Source organism: Saccoglossus kowalevskii, chromosome 12 (assembly GCF_978046115.1).
Source record: "Saccoglossus kowalevskii chromosome 12, keSacKowa6.1, whole genome shotgun sequence".
NCBI lineage: Eukaryota > Metazoa > Hemichordata > Enteropneusta > Harrimaniidae > Saccoglossus > Saccoglossus kowalevskii.
The window spans coordinates 21,635,172-21,648,147 of NC_140652.1; the positions used below are offsets into that span (position 1 = coordinate 21,635,172).

At 38.4% G+C, this 12,976-nt stretch overlaps 1 protein-coding gene across 1 annotated transcript in view; it reads left to right on the forward strand.

Moving 5' to 3' along the window:
* The window catches only part of LOC100376576 (calcium-activated chloride channel regulator 4A-like), a 28,623-nt gene extending 16,029 nt beyond the window's left edge, over positions 1-12,594 (forward strand). The window contains exons 4-16 of the mRNA XM_085505962.1: positions 776-912; positions 1,015-1,125; positions 1,450-1,617; positions 2,231-2,411; positions 4,153-4,274; positions 5,608-5,776; positions 6,232-6,485; positions 7,296-7,473; positions 8,421-8,593; positions 9,544-9,724; positions 10,496-10,618; positions 11,159-11,320; positions 12,383-12,594. Coding sequence (XP_085362088.1) covers positions 776-912; positions 1,015-1,125; positions 1,450-1,617; positions 2,231-2,411; positions 4,153-4,274; positions 5,608-5,776; positions 6,232-6,485; positions 7,296-7,473; positions 8,421-8,593; positions 9,544-9,724; positions 10,496-10,618; positions 11,159-11,320; positions 12,383-12,594 — 2,171 coding nt within the window. The remainder of the gene's footprint in view (positions 1-775; positions 913-1,014; positions 1,126-1,449; positions 1,618-2,230; positions 2,412-4,152; positions 4,275-5,607; positions 5,777-6,231; positions 6,486-7,295; positions 7,474-8,420; positions 8,594-9,543; positions 9,725-10,495; positions 10,619-11,158; positions 11,321-12,382) is intronic.
* Positions 12,595-12,976: the final 382 nt, after the last annotated feature.

The window sequence follows — 12,976 nt, forward strand, 5'->3', positions numbered from 1 at the left end:
GGGTCAACATGTCACCTGTACACGAGTAGCGCCCTCTATTGACAGATACATACTAACACACTAGTTGCTATCGATAGAGGGCGCAAATCGAACGACTGTTTGGTGCATTCGATTCAGACGGTAATCGTATTGATTGAAATTGAGACTGCTCTGAAAGTCAAATCATGAATTTATATTTTTATGATACAATTCAACTATTTTTTAAAATAACTGAAAAAAATACGGAGATTTTATCAGACAATTTGCCTACCTACTTCTAAGATGAAAATAGTGGTCTGGATTGTAATTTGGAATTTTCGCCAATCACGATCGTGAACGTCGATAACATTTTGTCGATTAAACCCAAGTCAACGATGGGTCACATGTCAGGAATATACGCCTCAAGACAAGGCTGCGATAACACTCGTGGAAGCTTTATATTTAAAATACTATTAAAATAATTACTCAAATTATAATCGTAGTTGTGATCTCAAGACCGGTCCAATTCTGAAACTATTTGCATATTGTAAATTGCAAAGTAGCCTCTTGACAATAAAACAAATTAGATTATTCATTTCACGTTCACATGACACAATAGTGGAATGTAATTTTCATTAGCACAACACTGTTATGTTTCTAACCCGATTTCTCTTTATTTTGCACTTTATGAATATATTGTAACCAATTTAGTCTTTATAGTGGAATTATGAGTTTTATTGGCCATCATGTGACCTCGTTCTGACCAATCAACGTGACGTTTTTGCTATGAGCTATACTAACAGTTATTATTCCACAGGAATCATGTTTCACAAAGACACGTTTCTTGAGTGTGACGTCGTTGGTAATCTACCAGAACCCGACTGTAGGTTCTATGATAAAAGATACGACAGATCTTACACAGGTTCCCTCATGTACAGGCAGTATTTGCCAAATGTAAGTATCCATAGCAACCGAGGTTAGCTCGATAAACTACCACGTACAAAAATGTACATATAGATATCCCTGATGATGTCATTTACCTTTTTTTTTCTTCAGATTGTTCATTTTTGTGACAATGAAACAATGGCCGACTCGTCGGGCAGTATACATAATGAACAAGCTCCCACTAAACATAACAGGCTATGTGACGAGAAAAACATCTGGCAGGTAATACAATTCGCCTCTACACCCACTGAGTCTCGTCGTGCGGCATCATGGGACTTATATCAATCACTAAGGAATGCGCATTTAAACGGCAAAATGTGACGTTTTTGTACAACCACAAACGCGATATATTCTCAGTCCTAATTGTCATGGTCGTGTTTGAAATGTACTATATATCGCTGAAATTGACAACTCACAACTCACTGGCATACATACACGAAAAATATGAATAACGTGGTGTTTTATGTCCGAAACACACCAAATAGTACCGATTAAACCGTTGACCGCCTGGTGGATAATATCGCTTTACCCCATTCTTCCCTATAGGTTATGCGTGAACACGTGGACTTTGCCGATGACGCCAACCCACCGCGAGATAACCTTTCAACGGTTCCGTCCTTCAGAGTTGTAAAACAGAGGGCTAAACGTAACGTACTCTTGTTGGATATTTCTGGCAGTATGTCTTCCAATAATCGAATAGAGAAACTTGGACAGGTAAGCTACATGCACGTGAATAGACTATTGCACGTTATAGGTGGATTTCGTCAGTAACCGTTCTCGCATCGTCCGAATCGCACGGTTTTGCTAAAGCCGGCCATTCATATCCGGCCCACGAACGTGATCCGTGGTTAATGTTGAGGCTTCGGCCGAATAAATGCTCTTTCGCTGGCGAAGATGCCATTCTCGCGAGTCTGAGCATGTATAAAAAAGAAGGACAGTTAGAAGACCGCCACAAGAGGGCGTCATAAACGACGATCCCTCCAGGGCTGTGAATATGTTCACTCGTAGAGTCACCGAGACACGTGCACACACAATTAGCACCCCCTAAGGATAACGCGATGCATCAAATGAGAGGGCGTACATTCACCTGATAATGAAAATGAATGGACTGTCTACGAATTAGGTTGAACACAATGATAAATTTAATAACGTACTCGGTCGTGAACATCACGTGACTCAACTCAACTCAACTCACAAATGCAATTTTGTTATATACAGTAAAAGCGCACAGTGAATTCTCTTGGGATTTTCTCGGATAAACATAACCAATAATTGGCTTTTTAGGTCATCCAAAATTAAAACAAAACTTGATTATTCATGTTTACAGGTCGCCAGCATTTATATACTCCTCACTGCTGATGACGATGATGAGTTGGGTATGGTAGTATTTAACGACCAGCCAAGCACGCGATCACAAATGGTGACCATTTCGGAGAGTACACGATTAGACTTATTGGAATTAATACCGACACGCGACGACATCGGTGATGCAACGGGCATCGGTTCTGGTAAGTATTGGCTTATATACACTAGCATGGGTAAATGTAGCCTGACAAGTTGGCGTAGGTGGCGCCCTGGACTGCTGCGATCCCCACCAACTGGAATTGCTGGAAAATATCGGTCTTCGGTTTTTTGGTTGACTTGACACATCGGTACCGCAAATTGCACACGATGTCCGGTCCAGAGTTAATTCAAAAGTCGTCTTCACCGGAGTAATTTGTTGGTTGGAAAACTCGCACAATGATGTAGAGAACTCCATGTCTTCCTCCTAGAATATTCACTACTGAAGTAAATATTCATCGTAAGCTTGTTGACTTGTTATCTTTATCGTGCGTAATCTTAAGTGGCGTTTGTTTATATTTAGCACGTTGTAATCTATGACTGACAGAGTTACCATGACTACTTAAATGAATATTCATAACTACGCTACGGATTCTAGATCTGGGTGTGGAGTTTCTGTTTTGAAGTTGCCGACGAAAACTACACTATTCTGTCAGGCGTTGGTGGGGATCGCAGCAGTCCAGGGCGCCACCTATGCCAACTTGTCAGGCTAGGGTAAATGCTGCCGTTGAAAAGTGACAACTATTGGTGACATCACGTGGTTGTTTGCATGCTGATATATATTATGTTCTCCCAGGACGAGCAGCTGCTAGGTTACGCTCGGGCACAAGTTGTCATAGCCTTTTTTTCTCAACCGAGACTTCATTCTTGCTAATCTATCGGTAAATTCGGGGCAGTGCTTAACCGGTGCCCGAACAAAAAGCCCCTTCCTCCAGACAAGTGACAAGTACGACAACACGTCCCCGTCCAGATCGGTCCTACTCCGCCTGAGTTGAGTAGGTTGCATTTATTTCTAAGGGATATGATTCCATGCGTTACAAGAAGGACGTATTTCTAATTACTTCGTTTTCACTCGTATTTTGCAAATATGGTTTAAAGGACAGCGGTCGTCGCGCCGCGTCCTGTTCGATATGGGACTCATAGCGACGTATACAACGCGTGTAAAACACATTGTTTATTTACATGAAATTCAAACACGTGCTGCGCGACGACCACCGCGCTTTAACTATATTTATTTACTAATAGCGCGCAAGTTGCAAGTAGGTGTATTTAAGTTTATGTTTGTTTACTAAAAACTTTGCGAGCACGATTTTTTTAAATTTTATTTGCTTTATAACTTACACATCGCAAATACAGCAATTTTTTAATATTTTTTTTACCAAATTTACTAATAACTCGTATGTTGCAAGACTATAGTGCGGATTATTTTTTTTTTGAATATTGATGTAAAATTTTTATTAGTAAATAAATACAATTGATTAGTAATTGCGCCGTGTTTACAAGGCAAGAGTTATTAGTAAATAAATATAAATCCGTTGTACTTACAACGTATGAGTAAAAAGGAAAAAAACACGTTTATTTTTGCAACACATAAATTGTCCGTGGAACTTTTTTCCTACTCTCTGTTTCACCAATGTTCGCTGTAGTATATACAATATATACAAGTATAACCTGAACCTTAACCCTAACAGGCCCACCCACAAGATAATATATTGTTTACGCCCCTCCAAATAACTATACGTGCTATGAAGAGAATTATCTATATTTAAATTGGGCGAGAGATACTGGAGGAGCGGAATTGGGTAAAAGTTTTTGTTGAGGGGCCTCAAGAAACTCATGTAAAATCACGTTGTGTTATTCATTAATATCCACATTTCGCCTGACTATTTTTTTTTGTTTCCACTAAAGGACTGTCCGAGGCAATAGATGTGTTGGAGAATGGCGGAAATGACGCAGCCGGTGGTTGTATAATTCTTGTCAGCGATGGCGAAGAGAACCGATCCCCATACATTGATGACGTCCAGTCGACGGTACGTGCAAACATCCGAAAGTAATATTTAAACATACCTATAACATTATGTAAAACTTAGCACATTATAAAATTACGCAAACATATCTACGGTCATTCGTTAAATACTAGAGTCCATCTCCCCAACTAGACCAACTGCTAGCTTCAGTGTTTGCGTAATTTTTACGTTTATCCCCATTCGTATCTGCCCTAGTTATAACACAGGGAGCCCAGGAACTATGATCAACTGTACGCACTCTCTATGAGCGGGGGGGGGGGGGTGTCGGCTGGTATCTAGTGTAACTCGGTTGGCCTTGCTCAACTGGTTCGTAACCAGTCTTGTGATTGGTTGTTGACAAATGCTGAACAGGCCACGCCTCCAACTGTTAATTATTCGTAAATGGAGTCAATTTGTGTAGTTTTCTTGATTTATTCTGCAGATATAGGTAAAATATAGGTAAGGCTTTGGCGAAATTTGAAAGAGCAACTAATATTCTTCAACCTGGTATTTTGTATAGATTTTATTTTTCATTCTGTTCATCTGTTTTTTCCAGTTTAAAAAAATATGAGCTGGCTGGAGCCTTCATCCCTTGTCTATTTCTTACACTAGATACCAGCCGATACCCCCCTCTCATAGGGAGTGCGTACAGTTGATCATAGTTCCTGGGCTCCCTGTGTTTATAACCGCTAAACAATCTTCAAACCATATGTCTACGACACAAAATGAATAATAATGGATCTGTAGAGAAATTTTCTGTCAGTCGTTGCAAAAAAGGCAGGCTTCAGCTAGTCACCAACGTGTATCATGAAGCATCTTCGAACGAAGCTACATAATGTCCACCGATTAAAATACATTAGGTGTACCCAAAATCCGCAAATGGCGCATTACCATTAACCACGACGGCACTCTCACCTGTTTATATTTGACCTGGTGATATTCAAAACATTTTTTGAGTCAAATCATACACCATTCTTTAAAATCGCACTCTCTAAGTATTTATTGGCAATGTCGAACAAAACGGTCAATGTGTTTGGATGTGTAGTCGGTTGTCATCCAAAATATGCTAAATTATCTCAAAAACACAACTTTCATTGATGGACGACTGCAAGTCAAAACGACATTGATGATTTTAACAGCCATTAGCGTCACCCATTACGTCATATTAACGCTTCGTCACTAGAGGGCGCAATTTATAGGAAAGGTGTATTGTTGGCTGGTAAAGTTAGTACAGTTCCAAATGAAGATTCTGAACCGCGGTAAAATCAGATTGTCATAATATAATTATAAAGATCAGCTTACTGAATAAATGAATAAAACCCCATCATTTCAAATTCATTGAAAATACTTTTTACAGATTGTAGACAAAGGTGTATGTGTCCACACTATAGCATTGGGCGTAGATGCGTCACACAATATGGAGCAGTTGCCCCTGGCTACAGATGGAAAGAGTTTCTATTACTCAGAAAACCCTTATTCAAACGCATTGAATGAAGCTTTTATCACGATCGCTAAACAGGACACAAGTAAGTTACAGCGGCAGTAGACATGCGCAAATACGATACAACGCTTGAATCAAGCTTTAAAGCGGGGGAGTCGTCACCTGCGCATGCGTCAGATGGCCATGTCGTGTCATTGTTTACAAACAAGCCTACCCATGAGCCTTTGCGTTTTTAGCGTGTGTTGTTATCGTCACTTAGGACTCAATTCTCGCGCGTGCGCAGGTGACGATCCTCTCGCTTTAATGTAGCTTAATCTGCAGTTAATTCATAGCATATATTCGAGTTGTCTACGTTTATATCATACCATAACCATTTTACAGCATATACACAGGGAAATAGTAGAATACCCACTCATCCAAGACAACCGTGGTAGAAGTAAGTTGTACCACTGGCTCTCATTTGTTGTTGGTCATTGTTGTTGGTCATTGTAAAACTATATTATGATTTCAATATCTTCACAACTTACTGTCTGTCTATAGATGCTTTGGATCAATCGGTTCAGATATACAGCAACACAATACTAGTGGACGATAGAACGACATCAACGATAGATATAACCGTCGATTCCTCGATAGGCCGGGAAACTCAATTCATATTCAGTTACCTCGACTCACAAGCTGTTCAGATAACATTGAATTCACCCAGTGGAACTGTTATTGACCAGTCATCGTCATTCTATGTACTAGACACAACTTTCCAGGTTGTAAGAATCAGCATTCCAGGAACAGCAGAGGTAAATTTTAAAGAAACAATAATTTGAGGTCATTATTAATTATTGATGTTAAATGTTGGCGGCCATCTTTGATTTCGTCCATACTGTGGTCCATTGCTTATGGTAGTACGCAATTGACCCGCTGATAATTTGATAGACTAACCTGGGTGTAGTACACGTGTGAGTGTGTTTTACCTTGCAACAGGAGATTTTGGGTTTGATCCCACAACCGACTGTACACGCATGGGTAAATAGAGTATTAAAGGGCCGTAGTCGTCGCGCCACGCATGCGCGATATATATGGAACTCATATAAACAAAGATGGCGACTTTGACTGTTGCGCAGATCAACTAGTACAAACTGAGACATTACCAAACATAATTAAGTAAGCATTTTTCAATTAAGTATTTTTAGGTGATTGGAATGTATCGAATAAGTCACCGGCGGTAATTAGTGCAAGTCGCGCCCAGTTCAAACCTCATACTTGTGATTTCCATTAGAAGAGCGCATTGGATTGTGGGCAAATCAATGTTTATCTACACAAATGTCGCACCTGTACAGCACGATGACTACCGCCCTTTAAATAAAGTACGTTCTGCCTAGATCCTATAGACCCTATATCAAATTTTGAATAAAATGGCGTCGTGTCGGATGGGGGAGGGGTGTTGATACAAATTGTGGGTACCGTGATATGGTATATGTAGATAAAAAGAAATATGTAACAAAGGACGTTCGATCCAGTCGCTATAATTTAATTTATGTTATGCATATTCAACATTGAAATACATCATCCATGTATTAAGGTGAACTTGTGATTCTTATTAATTTTAGACTGGTTCGTGGAGTGTATCAATATATAACCCATCTTCTACCGCGCAATATGTAAGTGTCACAGTCCAGTCAAAGAGCAGAGACTCGGGTCAGTATCCAATATCGGTGACGTCAGAATGGAGTGTATACGTTATCAGACCACCAGAGAAACTGGTCCTCTACGTCACAATTGCCAAAGGTGAGCTCAGATGCAGATTGGGAAGGGAGAATTATAATGTTTACTTTTAACACCAACATCATAGTTGCAAGCATACCTGACCACGGCATGTACGCACTCATATTTACGATTACGTCGCATCACGTGATTTTCCATATTTTAAAATGTCAGAAAATCATCATACATTTCCTGTGCACTGTCTCTTTTAATCACATTTCTTTTAATAGCAATATTGATATTTTCAGTACTTTTAATAGATATAATATAAAAATAATGTAGCTTCATTTTTCAGAAAGTAATTTTTGTTTTTGTTTTTAATGTCAAATGTCTGTATTTGTGCAACTATTTTATTGTTCTCAGGCCTATAATTCTTTTTTTTTTGTCTGTTGGCTTCAGTTTAATAAAATAAAATAAAATCACCTCTTTTTATCCTAAATAGATAGAGGGACTGTGGTCGCACGTATAGAGAGGAAATGTGTTGACCCCATATTGGATTTTGCAAAGGATTGTGGGATAGAAAATTGCATGTTTTATCAACTGTGATATAGAAAATAATAAACATAAATTAGAATTAATGAATGAGTAGAAATCTGACACATTTACCTACCTCTATGTAGACAACTTGCAGCCAAAAACACTAATGCGTTAAATGAAAACAGGAACGAACGGAACAACACCGGGCATGCAGACGATGTACAGTTGATGTTAGCACAGTTTCCCCAAACGCCCTCTATAGTTCATGTTGATGATTGTTACTAATCCCACTCAAAACATGACGTTGTTTTGTTCACAGTTAATCCTAATATGACATGTTTAGATATATTATTACGTCTCGAGATAACTCATATCAACAACATTTGGCAACCAATTCGGATTTGGATTTTCCACGAGAAGCTGACAGCACTATCTCACATAGCGCACGACTAGAGAAAGAGTTTGATAATTATTCTGTTATTCATTCAATATAGGTACCATACCAGTGCTAAATGCTGCAGTTATTGCCACTATTGAGAGACCCAACAGCGATCCTATTGAGTTGACCATGGCAGATAACGGCGCTGGTGCTGATATCACCAAAGACGATGGTACATATACGTCATATTTCACTGCATTCAATGGAGATGATAGGTACAGTGTCAAGGCAAGTAAAAAAGAGCCTATCATTTTGGTACCTGATACTAAAAGTAACTGAAGTATTTTAGATTAAAGCGGGAGGGTCGTCACCTGCGCACGCGCGGGAATTGAGTCCCAGGCGACGATAACAACACACGCTAAAAAAGCTCATGTTCATGGGTAGACGCTTGTTTGTAAACAATGACACGCTATGACCATCTGACGCATGCGCAGGTGACGACTCCCCCGCTTCAATTTATATGCACAATATATACACAGCGCTCCCACGACTCACTTATGTGCCTGTGCTAAGACGATGACAATGATCGATGACGATGGTCACATCGATGACGATGGTCACGTGGGTGGTTGTCGTAGTGAGCCTCGCGTTCGGAATCTCGTGTAACACAGTCTCTCTATAACGGACACTGCATTATACATACATGCATTACATACGCATCACAGGAACCTTGTCGACGCGTCTCTTAAACACCACACTGTTTGTTAGGCCAGACTTTTATTATCCCTTGTTTCGCGAACCCGTCGAATGAACAGGAGCCGAAAATGAAATAAAAATAAAATTTTATTTTAGCGTAATAACTCGCGCCCGCCGACTTCTAAGTGCAAAAAATTGCTAAAAAAACCTTATTTTTATCTTCATTTTTTTCCGCCCGCCGCATAACAAACCCAAGTTGCATTTTCGTGGGAGTATCATGATCAAAGTACCGAAGTCTCGCGCAGATGAGAAAACAAGAGAAACAAGGTTATACATGGAATAACATTTTATTTCATTTCTTCTCTCCGATAAATGATCTCACTTACAATTCTTTGAGAATCACACAAATCTAATGGAAAAAAAGAATTAATTTTATTTTATTTTCGCTCTCCTCAAAAAATTGCTTTATTAAAACTCGAGAAACAAGGAATAAAAAAAGTCTGGCCTTATGAATGTAACTCGTCTCCATTTTTTGTTATCAGGTGAATGCAGCTAATAATGGCAGAGACACTGTAATAAGCCCAAGCAGACGAGTTGGATTTGGATCCGTCATAGACCCGGACTATGAGGGCGATGTACTGGTAATTGAAGACGAAGAAACCGGAAGTTTCCAGAGGGCAGCAAATGGTGGTAGTTTCACGTGTAGCGGTACATCGTGTAGCGGTATGTTAAATTAAATAGGGGATGGTCATCCAAAGTGTTTATAAATTGTATTTTTGACATTTTGCGGAATCAAAGGGATCGTAATTTCGCTATGTTGATATAATGTGTGATATTGCTACAATGATAGTGTAACTTATTTTAAGAGGTGATTTTCAACAAAATTTGGGGCGGAACAAGTGTGTGTTTTCTATGTAACGGAATGTAATCGTCGTTGCACAGAATGTAACATGCAATGTGACATAACAAAAATATACATCGTGTCACACATGCCCCAATTTCACAGCTAATACGCATTAAACAGTACAAAAATTCCAATTCATAATCTCCGATACGACTTCACTATAGTAATAGGTCATGTAGCGACAATCCGATTCCATGGCGTGAAGTCGTTGAAGTAGACATCAGCCCAGTGCAGTCAATCGTTATTTAGAATAAGACAAACCTTTGAGCGCCGGTTCGAGTCACGCACGCAGTACGTATTTACTATAATTAGACATAGTCTTTACCTTGCCGTTTATTCGGTGTTATTTGCTTACTAAACCTTTGAAGCGGTCCCTACGTCATAGAAATTCATCGTCGCTAAACGACACTTCCTACAGACAGAAAGGAGTTATTATAGGCCATGACTCGAAATACTACCAAGTTCTGTTTTAGTGATCCGATCAGTGTACAGTTTTACGACATGTTTTTCTCTCAAGCTACTTGTTTCTAGCTTTCATTATGATTTCAACAACAACACATTTTTTAGATTGTTATTTATATTTTTTGCAGGATCATCCGACCTGTATCCACCATCAAAGATAATCGATCTTCAAGTAAAGACAATAGCTTACAGATTTCGAGAAGTAACAATAGAGTTCACTGCCCCAGGCGACGATTTAGACTATGGAAATGGTTAGAATATAAGTTTTATTTGATTTACAGATTTCTTGATCTTACACTACAACAACTGTATTGTTACACAATTGTTCTATGATTGATACATTGATTGAGAGTTGTGAATATTGAATGTAGTATTTCTTCTTTTTGCTATTTGTCAATTTCATCTACAAGCAGTAAACCTCGATCAAGGACATATACTAAGATATAATATAGTTGTTATGCTATTTCACATACAACACATTATATACATATTTGTTGTTTTTTGAGAGTTGATTGAGAGTATATTTTATGTAGTATTTTTTTCTCGGTTGGCTATTTGTAATTTTCACCAAATTGTATATTAGCCCACAAGCAGTGAAACCTCGATCAAAGATCCAAAAATAGAATACAAGTCTCTTAATATATATACAGATAGTTGTTACGCTATTATACATAAACACATTATATACATATTTGTTGTTAATTATCTTTATACAATGGTACACATGTGAACAAGAAATATGCAGATATATTGTCGCAACCTGTCTTTATTTTTGTTTCACTTTAACACAGTGACGTCGTACGAGATATGGATGCATACTGACTTCTCCACGATGCAGGCAGACCATGAAAGCACTACACAGGCATCACAGAATCAACTCAATTACGGAAAACTATCGACTCCCAAATCAGCTGGACAGACCGAAACTTTTGTAATTGTAGTACCATCGGCAGGTGGGTATGGTTAATAGATTGATTGATTAATGAGAATCTAATAAATCATGTTTTTTTCTCTTCATTCCATTGAGCGAATATTGTACAGCGTGTTATAAAAGCAGAACATTTCGTTTACAATAATTTAGATGCAGCCAACAAGCAATAAATTGAAATAGTAAATTCTCTGGGACAAAATGTATTTTATGGGCTTTTTGAAGTATGCTTATTAATATAAAGGAAAAATGGGAAATTAATAGCTGTTCATAAGCTAACCCCCCCCCTCCCTCCGCACCGCGACTTTGCCTTTCTTGCCCTCCTGCTGACCAAATTAGTTTTTCGCCTCCTCTCATTAAAAACATACTTTTTGCCTGTTTTTGAATACATTAACCACTCAGTAGATCAGTGGGTGACTCGCACTTTCAGTTATTGATAACATCTGCTAAATGTGGGCAGCCGTGTGCTATTTCCCCAAATGCGTTTCTTATTATACCCTGCCCTAAAGGCTGTTTTGCCCAACCTGCGATATTTGTTTAAGTGAGTACCCTACCCACTAAAAAAAAAGTTTCCCTGTCCTTGCATTTTTTTTTAGAAATCTGCCCTTCCCACTACTGATATTTCCCGCCCCCTACAGAAATAGAAAAAAATCCCTGCCCTCAACAAAAATCGTTTGGAACAGCTTTTCTGATGAACAGCTCCATTGGCTGCACCTGGTAATTCATAATAGCATATACTTTATTTGCGAGAGGACCCAGATAGAACTACGAGAGCGTTTACTTTTCTCCATACATATGTATACACGGTATTTGACGTAAATGCAACCCGATTTCAGGACCAAAACAAATCTCTTGGTTTTCTCCCTTTCAACGAGATCTTCACTACGATCATTTGCGATCACAAACTGTATCGAAAAGCGATATTTAAAATTGTATCTTTAATAGAAACCTTATTTAGAATAATGTTAGTGACATTTCTATCTAAATAGACAAGTTACAGTTATGCAATTCCTTCTGTCAAGTAAAGCAAATTAATTAGATTTTTAAATGTCTTAAATTAATTGGTGTTCTATATTTTTCCATACAGGTGGGACGTACGTATTTTGTGTGGTTGCAGTGGATGATGTTGACAACAAATCTCCCCGATCCAACATAGTGACTGTTTCTATGAATGACTTTAATGGAGGCTATGCTTTGTTAATTGCTCTGTTAATCCTGGTAGTCATCATAATTATAATTATCGGTGCCATAATTTATGTACGAAATAGGATGTTGAAGAAGAAACAAGAAAATGTATAATGGATATATACTGTCTTGACCTCAACTTGTATCGATCGACAAAAACACTAAGTATCGGCGTTTTGATAACATTGACAAATAATAGAGGCTAAATACTTATATAAAATACGTATATATAAACTCTAACATACTGATCCAATATAGTAATGTTAAGGTAGCGGGACCATTATTTGCATACTTTTTTGATCTTCTAATTGGGACCAAACAACTACAAATAGACCCAGGAAAGTATATATTTTTGGAATCGCCAGACTTCAAGCTTTTCAAAGGTGTGTTTGTCATGCCCGTATCTGCATTCTACGGTGCGTTACTTAATCAAAAGTGAAAAATTACTTTTTTTGTAAAAAAAATCTTTACGCATTTATGCTGGTGATAATAAGTT